The sequence below is a fragment of the Micrasema longulum genome, unplaced genomic scaffold, assembly GCF_059751315.1.
Source record: "Micrasema longulum isolate JH-2025_06_02 unplaced genomic scaffold, ASM5975131v1 h1tg001038l, whole genome shotgun sequence".
Lineage (NCBI taxonomy): Eukaryota > Metazoa > Arthropoda > Insecta > Trichoptera > Brachycentridae > Micrasema > Micrasema longulum.
The window spans coordinates 636,091-656,674 of NW_028278226.1; the positions used below are offsets into that span (position 1 = coordinate 636,091).

Below are 20,584 nucleotides of genomic sequence, written 5' to 3' on the forward strand. Positions count from 1 at the left end.
TGTTTTTTTTAGGGCTAAGTATTTTTTAAAAATATTTTTTATAATGCATCTAAAACAATAATTTAAGAGTTCCGCTTTGTTCGAAATATTTTTAATTCTATAAAAGCAAAATACGTAGGTACATAATACATACGTCGTGATCTTAAAACAACGATGGATGTGCTATAAAAGCGACATTGACTTCCTTTTATATTTGATCTTGAAAAGGTTTTATAAATGCTTTATAAATCCAGGTATAAAAAAAATTTATACTTATGGTATTGCCAAGTATCAAAGAAAACTTTTGATTTTTGATGGGACATAATATGTAATTTTTTAAAATTAAACTGCTCTCACGTAAAGTTGAAGAAAATCACATGCATCGTTCTTTCGATCATGACGATATTTTAAACATTAAAATAAATCTACATAATATGTATTTCAAATTTAAAACTAACTAGTCAACTGACCATATGACCAACACCGATTAGATATCTGACACAGTACGCGTGGACGCCACGTCCACGATATCGACCAAAACTAGAACTAAAAATTTTCATGTGGCGCTTGCGCTCTTCAGCTTTGCCGTTTTACAGTTTTCTCACGCTACACCTCATCACAGAATACGAATTTGAGTCATTTGATTTCGTATCGTCGGGTGGGTTGCGTCAGCTGCGGTAAAAACTTTGTGTAGCTTGTTCTTGGTTATCGGGTCGTTTCTCACTGAAGTTGATGACCTAAGTGAATGTTGTATAGGGTGGAAATAGTTGAACTGAATCAAACTATTCACACATTTGTGTTGTTGCCTTTACCGATTTAGTGTTTGTGTCACAAAGTTGCCGGTAGGCGTTTCATTTTCGCAGCGCATAAATTCACATAAAAATATTCAATTTACGAATTCGAATAAAAGTGAAACATTCCTAAGTGACATCTTCGAAATCGTTAATGATACATAGGTATCATAGTTAAACATAAAATGGAAACAGGAATTTCTCACAATAACCAACAATTATCAAATAATAGTGACAACGAATCTGACACTGCGTTAATTCCCAGTAATTCAAGAGAAATAAACACGGAAACTTATGCAAAATGGAGAAAAATTACAACTGTGGCGATTTTGTGCTTCATAAATCTTATAAATTATATGGACCGATTTACGTTGGCGGGTAAGTCAAAATACCTTAACCTTAAAAATATAAAAATGTTACTTAATGGTTTGCTCACATAATTTATTATTTCTCGCGCTATTCTGACACTTCGGTTACATAATTGATCAGAAAAAATAACAAAATAATTATTGAAGAAACATCAGATATAACAACATATTATGATTATCATTATTAATTCAAAACTTTCGATAACGATTATTATTTGCGTAATCATAAAAGATGTCATAATTTCTAGCTATATAAATAAATACCTATATATTGTTATAGGGTTGTAAAACAAAATCGGGCACTTGGACATACTTATGGCCCGGCCCAGTGATTTTGTAGCAGATTTTATAGAAAACGCATTGTAAATAACGTGGTACTGTTTATCGTACCTAATAATATTTTATATAAAAACAAAAACACCTTAAGATAAAAAATATTTGTGAAATAAGTACAAAAATCTTTCAAACCGGTTTGCAGTTCTGTGGTAGTGTTACGGACTCACGGATCGGATGCCCGACATTCGAACCCCGTTCTACCGCAGCTTGATTCTCATTTTCTGGCACAATTATTTACTAACAATATTTTGAGTTTGTCGAAATTTTTGTAGATAAGAACTGGATTCAACTCCCTAGGAAACTGTTAATATTGACATGTTACAACAGAGATGAATAACATTTTAAAGAAGGTGATATAGAAGTCTAGGCATTTACAGGGCTTATGACCTGTCATTGGCTGGTTTATGTGGCCACTTTACACACTGTGTAACATTCACCACTCTGCCCATGTTTGAACATCCATATTCCTTCAATTCTTTCATCTGTTGATGTTTTTGAAGTTAAAGAGCTGAAACCTTTATTTATGCGGGTGAGATTCATATGATTGAATTATTAATTATTCACCTGATTGAAAGCCCTGTAGATGCCTAGACTTATATATTACCTTCTTTAAAATGTTCTGCATCTCTGTTGTAATATCTTAATGATTTACTACTTTAAAGAAAAAAACAAATATTCAAGTAAGGAAATAATGAAAATGCAAATATTTACTCAAGACAATATATATTTGGGTAATTTATTCAATACTAATATTGTTTATGATACGGAACAGTTTAAAACTTACTAGGTATGATAAAATGAATTTATTGTATAAAGTTTATATTTGAAGCACTAATTTTGTGGTTATTCATTAAAATAAAATAATTAACTTTGTTTTTAACAACTATTTTTTTATTTTTCACCGACCGGTTTCAAAGCAAACAAGCTTCTTTGTCAAGGTTTACGTAACTAATGAATTGATTCCTTTTTGATTTATTGGGTCCACGTGTGGTATTTAGTGAACATGATAGAAATAAAATAAAAAGGAATCAATTTATTAGTTACGTAAACCTTGACAAAGAAGCTTGTTTGCTTTGAAACCGGTCGGTGAAAAATAAAAAATTAGTGGTTAAAAACAAAGTTGTTTTATTTATTTTATTTGAATTTATTGTAAATCAAAAACGGCGTTGGTTTTTTATTGCGGCCCAACAGTAGGTTCTAGGTACCTACTTTTTACTTATATATTTTTATTTATTAGATAATATTGAGGAAAATGTTGGTATGTTGAAAGTTGAAATGCAAAATGTATACATACTAAAATAAGTATTACCTTGAAATTCGTGGTACATAGTGCACTGTATCTGATTTTTGCTGCGTTTTAAACTCTTGGTAATGTTTAATATAATAATAATAATAAAAATAATAGTTAGCTGATTTATATAGCGCCGTTTTTGTGGAAAATCACCTCAAGGGCGCTTTACAATTGTATACTTAAACTTACATTCTAACTAAGCTCTACTGATATATTATATTTTCTGATTTTAAATTGAGGGTATGATAAACTAAAGAAGTGAGATTTTAGTCGGGATCTGAACTGACCGGGAATGTCGATGATTCGTAAGTTTGAAGGCACTTGGTTGCAGGCAGAGGGGCCGGCAACGGCAAAAGCGCGACCTCCGAACCTAGTGTTTGGGGAGCGCTGGATTTCGACAAGTTTTCCTCTGCCTTAATCAAATGCTGACCTAAGAGTTGATTTTCTTTGACATGTATTTTCCCTAATACAAAGGTCCGATAGGTATTTTGGAGCCATTTCATAAAGGAATTTGAATACTGTCCAGCAAAGCTTGGATTTTATTATCTCTGGGCCTTTTAACCAGTGCAAATCTCGAAGATGTGAGATGTGAGAATACTTTTTTACTCCCGTAATAAGCCTTGCTGCTGCATTGAAAACAAATTGAATTTTATCTCAGTTTGGTATTTTGAGAGATTTGTGCGTATATTCCATTACAGTAATCTAGACATAAGCATTCACAAGAGCTTTAGTTGCGTCTATAGGAATATTTCTCCGTACATATTTGATTTGTCAGAGATGGAAGAAACCAGCACTTACTGTTTTATTGACCTATCCTTTAGTATTTTTATTTTTATTTATTAAGGAAAAACAACAGTTGTTATATAAGAATACAAAATAAAAAAAATAGTACATACATCCAGTTAAAGTTTTTCACAAATATAATGAGAGAACATGTCACACAGTAAAGAGAAAAATAATATATTATATAAGACATAATAAAAAAAGAGCTCGTAAGAAGGTTAAGGGATGAGGAAATAGAGTGGAGGAGAGGGATTTTCATAATATAGTTGACCAATTCAAAGTTTTGATATTATAATAAAATAAACATATTTAAAGGAACATAAACTTATTACACACTGACAAATGTTTCATTTTTCAGTGTTTCAAAAAGATTTTTTTTTAAGTCTAAGTATTTTAAAATTGAAAAGTTAGAAACTAGGAGACAAATTATAGATATGATGTACTTGTATAATATAATTCACAATAATGTTGATTCAGTGTTTTGTGTTCAAAGTGTGTCATTGTACGTTCCCCGTAGGCGCCTTAGATCACCTAATACATTTTACCTTCCAATTTTTACAAACAATATGGCACATTTTAACCCTCTTGCAAGTATGTTAAGACTCTATAACAAAATGGAAAAAAAGTTAACATTGACATTTATCATGATAGATCAAATAGTTATAAAAAAAACATTACTATGTATCTTAGATCAAATGCCTAATCCTTAGTTTTGTGTATGTAAATTAATTTTAGTCTTTTTTATTATATCTTATATGTTTTTAATTTCTCTTTTCTTTTCTTTAAAAAAAAAAAAAATCTTTCTTTATTTTTACCTTTCACTAAACTTAATCTTTACCATTACTTAAATTGAATTTACACTCTTATTTTATATAATTTATGAAAGATGTTGAAGTTCTATAATTGAGAATATATGTAAAGAACGTTAGTTATGTTCACTTAAAAAATGTATGTATTGTATGTATTCTTGTTGAACTTCCAAATAAATTTAAAAAAAAAAAAAAAAAATCACAAAATTTTGTATTAAAATAATCTAAATGGGGAAAAAGTAAATTAAATTTGGAGCAGCTACGATAAATAAACGAGTTTTGAACGTATTTTTTTTTGGGCAATGAATTATAAATAAATAAAAACCTGTCGTGTTGACTTTACGAAACAATTGATTGAAATACGCTCCAAGAGATATGGACTATCGATAAATTGTTTAAAATTTTGAAGATGAAAGACAGATCAGAAATGATTCTACGTTTAGTAAGTATGCATAATATATGATCTCATTTTTCCTCATGAACTAAAACACGAATAAAATAGCATTCAGTTAAAACTGATTTCATATCTTTTTCATTCTAACTGCATTATCACAATTCATAATAAACTTTGATTAAAACAAAAAAAAATGGTATTCCAACGCGTTTTCAACCATCAACTCGTCGGGATCATAGCAACGGCGCGTGTGATTTTCTTCAACTTTACGTGAGAGCGGTTTAATTTATTTTGTATACTATGTCACAACTTAATAAATACAAAAGTATACCATATTTGACACTTGGGTTAGTTATATATATTTGTTTTTTTCAAACATGGAAAAAAAGCCTTTATTTAACTTTTTCAATATCAAATGTAAAAAAGTCAATGTCGCATTTTTCGCACATCCTTCGTTGTTCTACGATCCCGACGATATGTGTAAAAATATTTTTTCTACTCTGCCTAGATAAGGCTCAGTGAAGGTAATGCCGCGGCCGAGGAGCATTCGAAAATCAAATAATCAATTGGGGCTCGAACCGTAAATTCTAGCAATATAATTTTTGTTATTTATAAAATCCCTTAAAAATTCGTTAAATTTAAATAATGCATTTTATTGACGAAATCAGTGTGACTCCATGTTTATGTAAGTAACCCTCTTTTTACCTACATGGGGTGTTCGTCACCCGTCTGTAATAAGCGTTAACCCCTTATAAACTTTAGGACAGATATCACCCTTCCGACCTCACGATAACTTTCTCGCTGTGATATAATTTTTTAATATATTTCATCCACTTCTGTCATGATGGGCCATTGTGTTCTTGCTCAGGAAAAATTCCGTTACTCCCTAATGGTTCTCTGGTACCCTATAAAAGTTATCGTAATTTTATTTTGATTATTAATAAGACTAGGTACAGTGCGTTTGAATGTTTTATCCTCATTATTCTGTGGTGCATAGGGCACTGCATTGCTAAACTAAATGCCAGCGTATTTAGATCATCTGTTACATGAAGATAAGATGGTAAATTGAGGCTTATGACATTCCCCTTCATTAAAATCATGATAACAAACAGTTTTTCTGGATTATGACATTTTGCAAGACGATGGGTAACCACCAAAACACCAAAAAAATATGAATATGTTAACTTTGTAAATATGGTGACAGTTTACAATATAATATCGTGGTGACGGTTTACAATGTAAATGTGGTGACGGTTTACAATATAATTATATCGCGGGTTAATTACTACAACTAGGTAATTTAAAAATCCGCTTTTTTAGTTACCCAGTAAAACAGTTTTGCTTTTGACCTAATAAAGCTTAGCCGAAATTAAGTGAGGGTTATCACTAGAGCCCGCCCAGGGCACTGCAGATTGAACAAACACCTTGCTAGAATGAACCTTTCTGAAACTTCTTGAAGTCGGTTCTGCAGTGTAGATGAGGAAACACCTATACACATTGTATGTGAATGTGATGCTTTACATCATAAAAGAATCCTCATCCTCGGGGACCACTGTTAAACCTGAGGATGTTAAAGAACTCGCCCCCTATCTAGTAGCCCGATACTTTACGGATCTGGCCTTGGAGGGGGAGATTTAGCGAAATGTAAGCTCTCGCCTTTCACACAGTAGCCAGGCTCTTTATACACCTAGGCTTGGAGGGCGAGATCTATTTACGGGGACCCTTCACAATAAATCTTCACAGGTCACAGTGACGTCAGGAGCTTGCATAGCACTGACCCTCACCACTAAGAATAAGAATACCCATTAAAAACACACATTTTTGTATTTCTTCATGAATGCTACAAATAGGTAAGTCGTGATTCAAAATCATATTCTGTCGATTTGAATGCATGACTTGTCTTTTTGTGGCATTCGTGGAGGAGGATAAAAAATATTGTTTTTAGTGGGTAACTCACAAATGCTGGTCACTATTCGATATTACGGTTGCTCGGACGATAAGTAATAAGTACCGAAAACCAAAATGCATATGTATTTGTCTGTCACTCGCGTACAATATTTATACACAGGGCGACGACATTTTCGTTTCAAACTCATCTCTTTTCCAAGGGCTCGTCGACTTGGACCTGGACCGGTGCCAAAACGGAAGAGCTCTTGTAAAGTTAGAACTGTAATTTTATACTAAGGATTTGTTTTACTTTTAGACCTTCAAACCTACGAGACAACAGATGATGTTCAACCGTTTGACGCCTATTGGCAAAAGTAATTTTTTTGATATTATTTTTTATCTTGGCTCCAAAACATACGAAGCAAATTAAATAATGCATTAAGAAGATACGAGTGATTTTATGAATATACATTTGAATATAGTTTTTCTGTCGTTTTTGTACTGTGCGAAAAAGACAACTGCGCGCCGAACTATGAATGTAAAATTACGTAATTTTACTAAAAGTCGCGGTAAAATTCCGTAATTTACGGTATTTTTCGGTAAGAAACGAATTTGACGTACTAATTTTTATTTTTCAAAGATATTACAAATACGAGTAGCTTTGTTTTAGGACACTTTACATTACTGTAAAAACCAGGTTTAGATCCAGCGGGTGGTTGTCGAGATTTATTAGAAGTATGGGACGTTCAAAGTCATTCGGGATGTACTTTTTTCAGTTTTTTTTAAATAAAAAAGGTTATTATGTTTTGAAGCTTAACAGGATCGGTGGACATAGGGTCCTTAGTAAAACCTAGGGTTTTGTGACCTTGAACGACCACCGCTCATGCCACGATTTTTAAAAAATGGTGCTTAAAATCAGTTAAGGTTTTACTAAGGACCCTATTGTCCACCGATCCCGTTAAGTTTCAAAACAATAACCTTTTTTATAAAAAAAACGTGAAAAGTGTCCTAAAACAAAGTTACTCGTATGTGTAATATCTTTAAAAAATAAAAATTCGTTTCTTTTGAAAAATACCGTATTTTACCAAAATCTGGTAAAATTCCCGTAAAATACCGCGGTAATTTTACCGCCTTGCATCTCTACGCCGAACTGATTATGCCTAGCTAAAATGGACAAAATCGAGGTCTCGTAGTCCCGTTCTTCGCACCCCATAACTAAACCGATTTTATTTTTACCTTTTGTGTTTTTTAAAAATAGTACGTCCGAAGACGGCAGATAAAACTGCGCTTTTAAGGGTTTTTGAATGGTCCTAGCTCCCAATTAAAAATTTTCCTGCATTTATAATATTTTTTATTCGTCAGCATGCCTGACGCTTTATCCGTTTCCCACTGCTTTAACCAACCTTCATTTGCCTCAACTCTCATTGCGAGTGGAAAAACGAAATAAAAAGCGAACTTACTTACACGGTCAATTTAGTTTGAATAGTGCAGCCATTGCACGGGTTTCCCACATTCTGCGAACTAAAAATACGTGGTCCCCATGCGCTGAAAGGCAGATCTTAACGAGATAAAATACAAATGAACTCGCTTCAGCAAAGGTTGTTCACATTTCACATTGAATGCATATTTATAAAGGTATTATGTGTAATACGGGTAAGATATAATCAAGAAAATGTACGAAGTAATCAAGTGTAATTGATTTATTTTTAAAGATTTTACTTTCAAAGTTTTAAAACAACATGGTAAAGAAATTATCATTAATTTAACAATTCTTCCCCTTCTTGCGATGCCTGGTCAGGTCCCCCCGACGTTGGCGATCACTACAGCGAAAGCATCTCTGTTGGATGCTCGATACCTTCGACCTCGGGACTGTAAACAAGGCCTGCCCTCTCGCGATACGCGTGTTCAAAGAAAACAAGGAACGTTTGATTTTAGGTAAACTAATTGACGTTATGGTTTTGAGTGTCAATCCTGGAATTATATATTCGGGAACATTTCTGCAAACCTAACTTAAAAACGTCAATTTTCGACTTGTCACTATCATCGCTCGGGTGCTATATACAGAGAGTTATTCAAACCCTGTCACATCCGAAACCACGATGATCAGTATAAGCGAGAAGATATTAGCATATTAAAAAAAATATTTAGAACGAACATTTTTTTTTAAAAGAAAATATTTAAAAAACGAATGGTTGAGTACTTCTGCAGGGGAGAAGCAAAGGGGGGCGCCGCCTCGCAGTTGACGGTATTTCAGACTCCCCCTCCCCCTTCCTCGTTTCTTCCCTGCAGAAGTAAGCAACCATTTGTTTTTTTAAATATTTTATTTTTGTAAATTTTATTCGTTCTAAAGATTTATTTTAATGTGCCAATAAGTCTTCTTGCTCATACTGATCATCGTGGTTTCGGATGTGACAGGGTTTAAATAACACCCTGTATATATATTTTTTTAAATCATAGGGAAAATACCCAACGGTCATATAATGTCAATGTTTGAGTTGCCCTTAAATTTACCGAAAATAAATTCTCTGATTAATAGCGGTCCCTAGAAGTTATCTACTTATACAAATCCGTTGTCAGTGTTAACATCCAATCCAAATATTTGAACCAGCAGGATGCTGAAGTAATGGGCATAACCGATTATCTATAGGTAGGTACTTGTGTATTTTAAAAAGTCCTCACTTAAATGCCTACAGCCGGAGCCTGCCGAGGCGAGGCTTCGGCTCGCTACTAAACCGCTACTAAACCGCTACTAACCGGTCACTAATACCAACCACTTGGTTGTCTATTTGTCTAACAATGCACCATGAGTCTCATCTTACCTCGACTTTTCTTTTTCTAGCCTCTCAACCTCCGGTTTATTTACGATGACGGACATCTTGTGGCCAGTCTAGCATTATTTTAAAAATAACGTGAGCTTTTCCCGAATTACACTTTTATAGATGTAAAGAATCGATTATTTAGAGGTATAATATTTTTTTCTTCAAATAAAAGATTCCATAAACACAATTGTCAATGTTGATGTTTTTTTTTTGTAGATATTTATTGATAAAACTCCCTACTCCATTTAGTCAATGATTTTGATAAATATATCAATGAAATCCCTCGGTTAAGTTTTACTGTTTTACTATACCATACATGCTCATTCGCGCTATCATGTCTCACAAATTATCCGTTTTTCATTCATCGATACATAGATTAGTTAATGTACCGATATCTATAGATCAAGAACAAGAAACAAAGAAATCAACAGTTTACAAACTTATAGCATACAATAACGGTTACAAAAAAAACTTATTGATCAATGAATAATTAAAATAGAAAAAAAAGAATTTAACTAAAAACAATAGTTAATGGTTTCCTACCAATATGTAAGTTTAGATAGTTTCGCAAACTAGTTGTTATTATATGTTGTCTGTCCTTAAATAAAATCCCAAAAACCTTTTAAAAAAGAGTACAAAAGTTGAAAATGTTGTGAATAATTCACCAGTTCTGGAGATGCCTATAAGCAAAAGTGCTCGTTGGCCAAATAAAATAAAGTAAAGCTTAACCAAAGAATTTTATTGATATGTTGTATCAATTGTCAATGCTTATAACATGGTAGCATTACCATAAATTGTAAATTCCCAATATAGTATTTACAGCGTACTTACTAATTAATAATCAAAATTATTGCAAGTAGTCTTCACGATATTTTGAATAATCCCACTTCGTCTATTTATCTGAGAGAGCTCTTCCAACCTCTATCACAACATGGACTGAGAAAACCCTTTCAATACCCATTCACCGCTCTAATTTTGCTGTCTCCTCTTTCACAGAAGTAGCTGCTCGATTGTGGAATAATCTACCCACTAATGTCAGAGACTCTCCTCTTTATTTACATTTAAATCAAGATCGAAATGTCACTATCTAATTATTTGAGTTGTTTCTTTCTCCTTCTTCTTTCTTTCCCATTCCCTCTTCATAGTAAAGTGTAGATTTTAAGTTTATTTTTGTTTCAAATTTCGTATAAAATTATAAGATTCTGTATAAACCTAATATATATCTTTGCACGTAGAAAAAAATGTCTTAAGGCAATGTTAAATAAATAAGTCACTAGACCAGATTATGTGTCGTCTCAAATAACTCTGGAGAGACTAGGCTTAGGTATTCAATTTCATTTTTGCAATCGTATTTCGCATGGACATGGAAACGAAATTAATTGAATTAACATACATTTCCGCCGTTGGTTGTTTTAATTACATCAGTCGGCAATCGCATTATCCTATTTTGAAAAACTAAAATGCAGATAAGAATAACCCTGCCTCATATTGAAATTTATGTAAAATTCTAATGCACATTGTTAAAGGTACAAACAAGTCTCTGTAATACAGAAACTTTTTTATAGTTCATTGGATGTTTAATGTATTCCAAATTCGAACGCGCCCAACGCCCGCTATTATTCCTCTCATCCTTAAATTTTGTTTTCTGGTTTCCCGGAACAAACTCGTCCTTTTTTCTACCAGTTCTTATGCTCGGCTTTCGTGTTCATATCACGTTTGCCTGCGGTATTATGTATCGTAATCGGATATTGTTGTGGTCTCTAAAATTGTATTTTTAATACTTTTCGTTTGGTTATTCAATCTTACTTTGTCTCCTACTTGAACTTGGAAGAAGGTTATTCGTATGTAATGCACTTTGTACATGTATTATTTACTCACAAATTAAAAGGTATAAAGTTATTTGTTAATATTTTTTGCGCCTTTGTCCAAAGAAACAAACGATCTTTGGTCGTATTTTAAATTCGTTGTATGTTTTATTTATCCACTAGCGGAAAACTATCGCGAAAATTGTGGGTTAAAAAATATATATCCTAAATGCCTAAATAATGTAGGTATCGATTTACACCCTAATCAAATTAAATAAATTAACAGTATTTTGAGTATGTCCAAATTTTTATAGACAAGGCTCACTACCTAAGAATTTTTGGTTGAAATTTATTGCAACAGAGAAATGTTTTTTTTTTAAAGATGGGGACGTATGGGTGGGTATTTACGAGGCTTATAACCTGCCATTGTCTGGTTTAAGTGGCCACTTTACGCACTGTATCATTCACCATTCTGCCTATGTTTAAACATCCACATTTCCTCAACTCTTCCATCTGTTGACTTTTGTGAAGTAAAATAGTTTTAAACCAGCCAATGACAGGTCGTCAGCCCTGTTTATGCCTTGACTACCATATTCCTTTCTCAAAAATGTTTTCCCTCAATGTTACAATACATTTTAATCTTATATAGGTAAATCGATTTGACTGAGAACCGTAAAAAATATCGAAATGTAGTAAATTTATTATGGCCATTTTTACAATGTAAGATACCAGATACTCCTTTTTTAGATACCCAATTTAATATAAAAAAAACTGCAATCAACTTATTTTTTCTATGAATTTGTTTAGTAATAATTTATATTCATATGGGATGATTTTCCATTTGCTTGTATTATATTATGCTCCCCGCCGGGGCTGGGTAAGCTTTCTTAGCTTTCGAGCATTATAATTTTAATAAGGGGTTGTTCAAAATATATTTACCCTCTCTTTATAAAAATCAAATATACGAATAATTAAAATTCTCCCTGCTACCTCTTATGAACATTTTATTTTAGTATGGAGTAGGGTCAAAGCACCAATGAATGACCGCAAGGTTCAGCTTGTAGGGAAATCCACATTAAAGGTATAAATTTCATTATTTAAGCGTACAAAATAAAATAAAACAATAAAAAACACATTTATTGTTCCAAGTACTTTTACTTTTTATTGAAATACGAGTATTCCAATTATAATTAATATAAATCTAAAAAAATAGCAGAATCACCAAGAATGACCACTACTACCCCAGGAAAAATAATACTCAGATTTAGTTACATCATTACTACTACTACTACTACTACCATCACGCCATTTCCCCGTAGGGGTAGGCAGAGAGAATGGACCGCCACACACGTCTATCCTGGCATACACTCCTAGCCTCTTCCACATTCATACATCTTGTCAACATTATAAAACACCCTAACACATTAGAATATGGGTATATTCAAATAATTGCATAATAAATAGCATCAAATAAAACACTTACCACACCTTTCCTTATAAAAACACTATCAATCTCAAAACAATAACGGGAAGACGCTCTATTACCTTTTGACAACTCACAATTCAAAACTGATGGATTTGTTTCTTACCAAAAGATGTGTCCGTCTACTGCTTTTGTCATAGTTTCTAGTGTTAAGAGTTTTTTGACTGGACACATGTAGCAATTCTTATTATATTGTGTTTTATTAACCAATGGTCATTTACAAGGAGGTGGTCATTTACTGGTGCTTTGACCCTATGTTACCGCAGTGGATAATTGTAACTGCTGGGATTTATTATTTTTGTATTAATTAGTTTTTACTAATTTCCCTTTTATGATAGATACATAGTGAGTCGGACTATTTTATCTTTTAAAATAAATAACACGTTTGAGTTTGAATTAATTTTAATATATGAGGGCATTGGAAGCAAAGGTAGCAAACTCCCGTTTTGGTGTTTTCGAGAAAAATAACAAAAACTGCCACACTAATGCCAAAGAGAGTTTTTATGTTAGAAATGTTATTCTTATTGAGCTTAAACTTTAAGATACTAATAAATTAACTTTAATAGAAACACGAATTCAAAAACCTCTCTTAATATTTGTATGGCACGGCCATTTTGAAAATTTAAATCTCAAGCCTGTCATTGGTCGAATAAAATAGCTTATGGATATTGCTATGTTTGCTTAACACTATTTTCAAACCACCAGAAGTATGATTTTAAACTATATTTGCAACTCAACTCATGTTTTTTTTATAAAAATAAAGTTGATAAACTACAGAATGACATCATAACCAAAAAATTTTTTTTTCGGAGGTTGCTATATTTGCTTCCCATGCCCTCATATGCCAACAGAGATGAAGAACATTTTATACAAGGGAATATAGCGGTCTAGGCATTTACAGGGCTTATGACCTGTCATAGGCTGTTTTTTTTTTACAGCATACATAAGAGGTAAAACAAAGTATTAAAAAAATAAAGGATAATTACATAGTACTGAAATACATATTAATAGTAAAAATAGTAAACAAAATAATCCCACAAGAGATTTTGGGAACCTGTTCGTGGGTGTATACAAGAAAATGTTAATGAATTTTTGCTCCTATAATAAATAGACTTATAATATTTTTGTGTAACATAAGAAAAAGAAAATAAAATATTCTGTAGATTACATGATACTTTTTTGTAGTAATTAAAAAAGGAAATAAAAAATATTAAAAAAACATAAAAATATTCATGTTTAAGTGGCTACTTTACACACTGAGTAACATTCACCATTCCGTCTATGTTTGAACATATATATTCCTTTAAGTCTTCTATCCGTTGAATTATTATTATTTATGACTGTATTTATTTATTATATTAATTATTTAATTAAACATGATCGACGATATTACATTTATAACGTAATCGTTTTAAAAATATATTTTCGATCTAGTCACGACCTATTAGAATATAATATTATACCCTTCTGCAAGCACTCGTATTTATATTATGAACTCCCCTCTGTACTATGTGCGTAAGGGGTACATTTTACTAAAATATATATATTGGTACTTATGTGCTCTATGATCAATGTGTTGCTACGAGTCGGATATTTTAGACCTTAATCATATCTCGTCCTTTATAAATCTGAATAAATTATTGCTTAGATGTACCATGAACTTAACATACATTATTTATTCTAATACACGTGGGAGCTTTTTAAACATGATTAATGGTTAAAACTTTTTTATTAGGAAGGGAGTAAATTTATCCCAGAGTATGGTGGTGATGGGTATAAGTATTATCGATGTATGCAACCATACCTTATAAAATCAATAAGCACCAAACAAGTCGTCGTGATAGTAGAACAACAGCGGATGTGCGAAAAATACGATATTAACTTTAGTTTATATTTGATATTGGAAAGATTATATAAAAGAATGTAATAGGTGCCCACATTCAACCAGTTTCCCGTCATTTTTAAAAAAAACGTTATTTTACAAAGAACTCGTTAAAATATAAAAATTATGTTTTTGTTTTACTTATATGCATAATAGTTCAAACTTTAATTACAGTAAAACATTACTTAAAAAATGATGATACTTTTCAAATAAAAAAATTAAAACCGAAAAATGGCTGAATATGCCTCCCAACATTATATGTAACCATATTGATCTATTTTAAACATGTATTTGATCAATCGCCTTCCTTTCCCCTACTTTTTACGTAACCATATTAATTAATAATTAAAAAAATATTTAAAATAAATAAAACAACTTTGTTTTTAACCACTAATTTTTATTTTTCACCGACCGGTTTCAAAGCAAACAAGCTTCTTTGTCAAGGTTAAAAAAAAAAAAAAAATTTGATCAATCTTTGGTAAAACTATAATCAAGATTTGCATTTAACCTTTCCCTTACTGTCCTAAAAACACCCGCGCGTTACGGTGCTGTGTAGTCACTACACATTTAAAAAAAAAGCTTTTTAAAAAGGGAGAAATTGAATATATATAGGAAATGGCTTTAATTAACCATAATTTAATTCAAAGGTGATAATATTTCAAATCTAACTGCTGAAAACATGAAAAAACCTTTGGGTATCGCTAACGACTCGGGCGAAACGTGCACCCGCGCCAACTTCTCGAGAGCTACTAAGTAGCTAGTACTGGACTACGTGACTGGACATGTAGTAGATGTATAACGCCAGGTGTTATTGGTATACTGTGAATATATGATGATATTTGTAATTTTCCCCGATTTCCGATAAATTGCCTTTTTTGTGCCAAATAAGTACTTATTATTTGATAACAAATTATTTCAGTCGATACGTAAATGTGTAATGGAAGAATACTGAAAATCTTAACCCAATATTAATTATATTTATAAATATATTATAGTTATTAGACGCAATGTGTACTAGCTACACATCACCGGGGATCCCTCCCGGGTTAAAAATGCATTTACTATACTTCTAAGCCATTAAAAATAATGAAAATTAGTTGAGTATACAAAATATTATATTATTATCTAGAACATATGTAGAAGATAAAGATGCCGTGGGTAATAATGTGATTGCATTACCCTGAATATAGCTATAATACTGTCGTCGAATCACCGTGTACTATGCAAATTTTACAATTTACGTTGTTAACTAATAAGTCCTTGGTTTTATGAAAAATATTGTTCAACATGCATATAACTGAAATATTATTACAATAATTAATTTGTTTTCAACATATGTTAACCGGTTAAATTCCAGACAAACTCGTCAAATGTTTAGGAATGGTTTTGGGAAAGAAATATACCGGCTCATCTCACACGTGTCGTCCAAAATTTACACGGCACGGTAAATTTGGGTGGATTGACAGTGTGTTAAATTGGCGTGAACATATTCTAGATAGATAGAGTTTTTCTACTGACATTTCTTGGTGGAACTGCATTTTAATTATAACAATAAAAATTCGTATATGGTTTTATTCCACTTTTATTTTTTAATTTTTACCAGTGACCGGGTTTCGTCGTGACGACGTCGTCTGTCTGTCGCCAGTCTGACGATGTCGGTCACGACGAAGCCCGGTCACTGGTAAAAAAATATAAATTAATGTGGAATAAAACTATTTACGTATTTGTATTATTATAATATTCTAGATATTTACATGCAAATGTTTATGTTAGTTACACTGTACCGTGCGCGAGATATCACATTAAACGGTTGACAATGCATTTGAGATGCATTCACTTAAAAAAAAAAAAATCGTTCTTATTACATATATGTATATCTCGACGTGCGGTACATGTATCTTTAATTAGAACTTGCCTTTTATGATAATAATGTACCATATTATTATCTAATTAATAATTATTTGATCTATGTCTGTGAACTGAAAATAACTTCCCCTAGTTGGCACAAATATGATTTAATTTGACTTTGAAATATGGTTGCTGATTTTAATGCACATGATAATTCGATGGTTGTAATGTTAAAAAAAAATTATATTAAACGTTCTAATTGTTTTGAATTATTATTCTAAATTAATACATAATATCGTAATCACATTATTTGTTATATTTATATTATGCAATGTGGAGTCTAGTAGACAACATAATATCATATGCACTAAATTTACTGTGTTTAGAAATTGTATACGATGCTGGCGTGATTAAACATTTCTTCTACGAAGCTCCATAACCGTTTCTGATATTGATTAATTGTATTTTAAAAGTTTATTTACGTTTCAGAATATTGTATATATATTTATTTATTCTTTATCAAGTTAGTTCATAACACCTTAAGAACTTATATAAACTTTTAATAATATTACAATTTTTTTATCAAAATTTCTCAATAACAATTTTTTCAAATGAATTTTAAATATTTCGATTTTTTTCTATTTCCTTTATTTTCAGGTAACTCATTGTACAGTTTCAATCCCTTGTACAATGAGTTTTGAGATTCTGTTTTTCTTCTCATTAGTAATCTTACCCCTTGTTTCATATGTATGACATTGTTGGTTAAATTTTATTATTGTTTTTATTTTATTCATCCCCTTAATTATTTTATGCATAAAAATTGATACATTACATTTAACTTGTTGCTTTACTGTGAGCAAGCCAATTTCTTTGTGCATTATTTCCACATAAGAATAGATATTTCTTTCGGGTATAATCCTCATCGCCTTATTTTGAAGAATTTGTATATTTTTAATTTCTCCTTCGTTACATAAAAAAAGAATGGAAGAACAGTAATTTATGTGTGGACATATTATTGTTATATATATAAGAATACTACTGTTTATATCCATTACATTTCGTAATCTTCCCATATATCATAATTTTTTGACAACTAACTTACCATACAATGCCGTTAAAAGAAAATTGTTTGTATTTCCACCCTTCTTACAACTGGAATTTTTATTGTTTTTTACTTACCAACTCTAATTTGCTTCCTTATTGTAAAAAAATCGTTATTTTATGAAATGGGGTCCAATAGTTTTTATCCGGCGCGTCCCATAGATTTTTTATCCATTACCATGATGTATCAAATTATAGGGTCTAGCGGGTTTGGGTTTTGTAAGCATGGAACTCAAGTTCAATAACTTATGCTCCTGGTTTTATACATAAATATGTACTTACTCGTATTGTCTAAAAATTTATGTTGAACCAAATCGCAATTTCATAATCTTTTACAATGATGCTCAGTGTTTTTTTTGTTAATAAACTATTAAACTAAGTAAATTTTTTTATTTTTACCTATCGCATTATCAGCGCTATGATTTTTTAAAGTTTTGTATTTCTGAAATTACTCGGCGTGTGACGTCTCTTCCGCTTCTTCTCGGTCAGTTTTGCCGATTGGTCCGTTGACGGAAGTAAACCGAAAATCTTCCACAACTCTCTTATCATTGGTTGATTCATATGAACTAGTGACGTCGTTCAAAGTAGTTAAAATGTTTTTAATCTTTTTTTGCGCACATTTTATAGAAACTTTGCCGTTGCTCTAAATTTTACCGCTCGTAAGAAAACATTTTTTGTCTCCAATTTCCCGTAGGGCTAAAGTTCCTCATTGTTTTTCCGTTCAGTAGTAGGTACCTACCGTTCGCGCCTTCCACGCCGAGTTCATTTAACATTAAGTATATGTGATGTGTAAATAAGCACTCAAAAAGTCACCATAATAACTAGATATAAATACTTTTAAGGCGTTGTAAAATCTTATCACATCCAACAAATTGTACCCCCCAGAAGTACACTGTCGCAAGACTAAATTTGGCTGTTTTGGATTATGAATGCAGTTAAACCAATTTCTCTCCCAGGAGAACACTGACATATCTCTACATTTTTTTTCAGCTAGATGTACCACAAAGTATTATTTAGCATTCTTTGAAATCAACTAAGTAAAATATCATAATTCCCTTTCCGACCCCAATGTTTTATTCAAATTTTATTACTTATGATGCTACACTGTTTTTCTCATATTTTAACAGTCAGATGAGCAAATACCAAAAAAATACTGTACATTATAATGGCAACATACATAAGTTACGAGCATTATTTTTTTTACTCTCATGCAAAATGGTCGATTTAAATATACTCATACCCGTATGCAGAGACAAAACTTAAGGTGAGGAAAGTACATTCTATTGTCTTTACCTTGGGGTTATTCTCTTCATACGAGAGTAGAATGTACGTTCCTCACCTTAAGTTTTGTCTCTGCATACGGGTATCAGAGTACTTCTGAGGGTGCAAAATGGTCCCATCATAAAATCTCATTTTTACGTCTTTATAAAAAATGTTCTCCGCTGAAATTTATAAGTTTATTTTAAAAAAACAGAGGGGTGCAGTACTATGTTTTTTATATTTCTATGTGCTATACCGTTATACAAATAAAGCTAAGCTTGTAATATATAATATGTGTAAGCACATGGGCCCCGATTACAATGGGAAGTTAACAGAGTTATCTTCGACTGTCTATAAAGAAAAACCGATATTTGTGTATGAAAATGAGTATATTTGCATGAACATTTAAAGTATCTTCGTCGGTAACCTACAATTGAACATGTTTAGAAGAAAAAAATGTTTGGATAAGATAAATGTTAACTTCCGATTGTAATCGAGGCCCATGGCTCTTTTAGGAGGGCAATTCCAACCAATTTATGGCTTACCTGCGAGAATTTGACAGTAAGAAGGTTCTTCTTTTTGATGACTCAAAAATCTACGCCTTGTGAATTTCAAGAGCAAATCGAAAGAAAAAACCTGGCCATCCTGTAATATCTAGATTATATGTACTAAAGCATCTAGAAAGCTTGAAAAGCGGTTGGTTGTGTTTATTTTTATATTTTTAATTTACGGCATTATGTATTTTCAATATTCAGTATTTTGCATTCGTGGATTTCCGCGGTACTAAATAATAATTACAAAAATGGTGCCCATAGATATGAGAACTCTTGTGTCATACACCCACTGAAGTAAACTTGTATATTACTTAGCCATACTTGATTCTTGAAATTAATTTACACGGTCTAAAATACATAGTTTTGTTTTAATTATTAAAAATACGTGGTGCACTCACCATAACAACGGCTACTCGGTTTTAACATAATTCGTCAATTTAATTTTAATTACACGTTTATTCAATTGCTTTAGTCTCATTCATTGAAATGTGTCGGCAAGAGGTGTAGTAAAGGAGAGAGTCCACCAGCAATGTTAATGTTAAGAATCTAGGTATGCATTTATATCCCCGTGCGAACTTTTGCCAGAGACGCATTCTTCTTCGGCTGCACTATTTATACTCTAATGACATTTACTATCGCTAAGAAGACCCCTCTTCATCGTTCCAGACCTCTTAATATCTGATGTGATAATTAAAATAGGCAAACTATCATATTTTACATTTTAAATCTTTAATCTTACGTAATTTTTACCCGTAGTCGAATAATTGTAAACCGTAAGCTTTTCTTATTTAATGCTTTTCGGCAGACCTTTCTTTTCATTTTCAAGCGAGTTTTTCTTACAGGAATGCCCTTTAATAAACCTTAGAATAGAATCTCCTCTGTATATCTCGTTAGTGGCCTTTCTTGAAGTTTTGTGATTCTTCACTCCACTCAAGAACGCGTCTTACCATCTATATATTTATAAAATAATATATAGAATACTTACTCCTTCTTCTTTCCTTCCACCCACCCTCTTCCACCCGTCGCTCCTCATAGTATAGTGTAGATTTTTAGTTTATTAAATATTTTTTTATATATATTTTTTTTTATTTGTTTATTTTTTCATAAATATATTAATTTACATAGAAATATAATTACAAAAATACACTTAAGAAAAATACATCTAAAAATCAAGCTATAACATGAATTGAAAAA

General features: G+C 31.7%; 1 protein-coding gene across 4 annotated transcripts in view; it reads left to right on the forward strand.

Moving 5' to 3' along the window:
- The first annotated feature begins 511 nt into the window (after window positions 1-511).
- Window positions 512-20,584, forward strand: part of spin (lysolipid transporter protein spinster) — a 73,858-nt gene continuing 53,785 nt past the window's right edge. For 3 of the 4 annotated variants that reach the window (XM_088232915.1, XM_088232913.1, XM_088232914.1), the window contains exon 1: window positions 569-1,148. In XM_088232915.1, the coding sequence (XP_088089041.1) occupies window positions 956-1,148 (193 nt within the window). In that variant the 5' untranslated portion in view covers window positions 569-955. Of the gene's footprint in view, window positions 1,149-20,584 lie in introns of all 4 variants that reach the window. The other variant, XM_088232911.1, reaches the window with a different exon arrangement.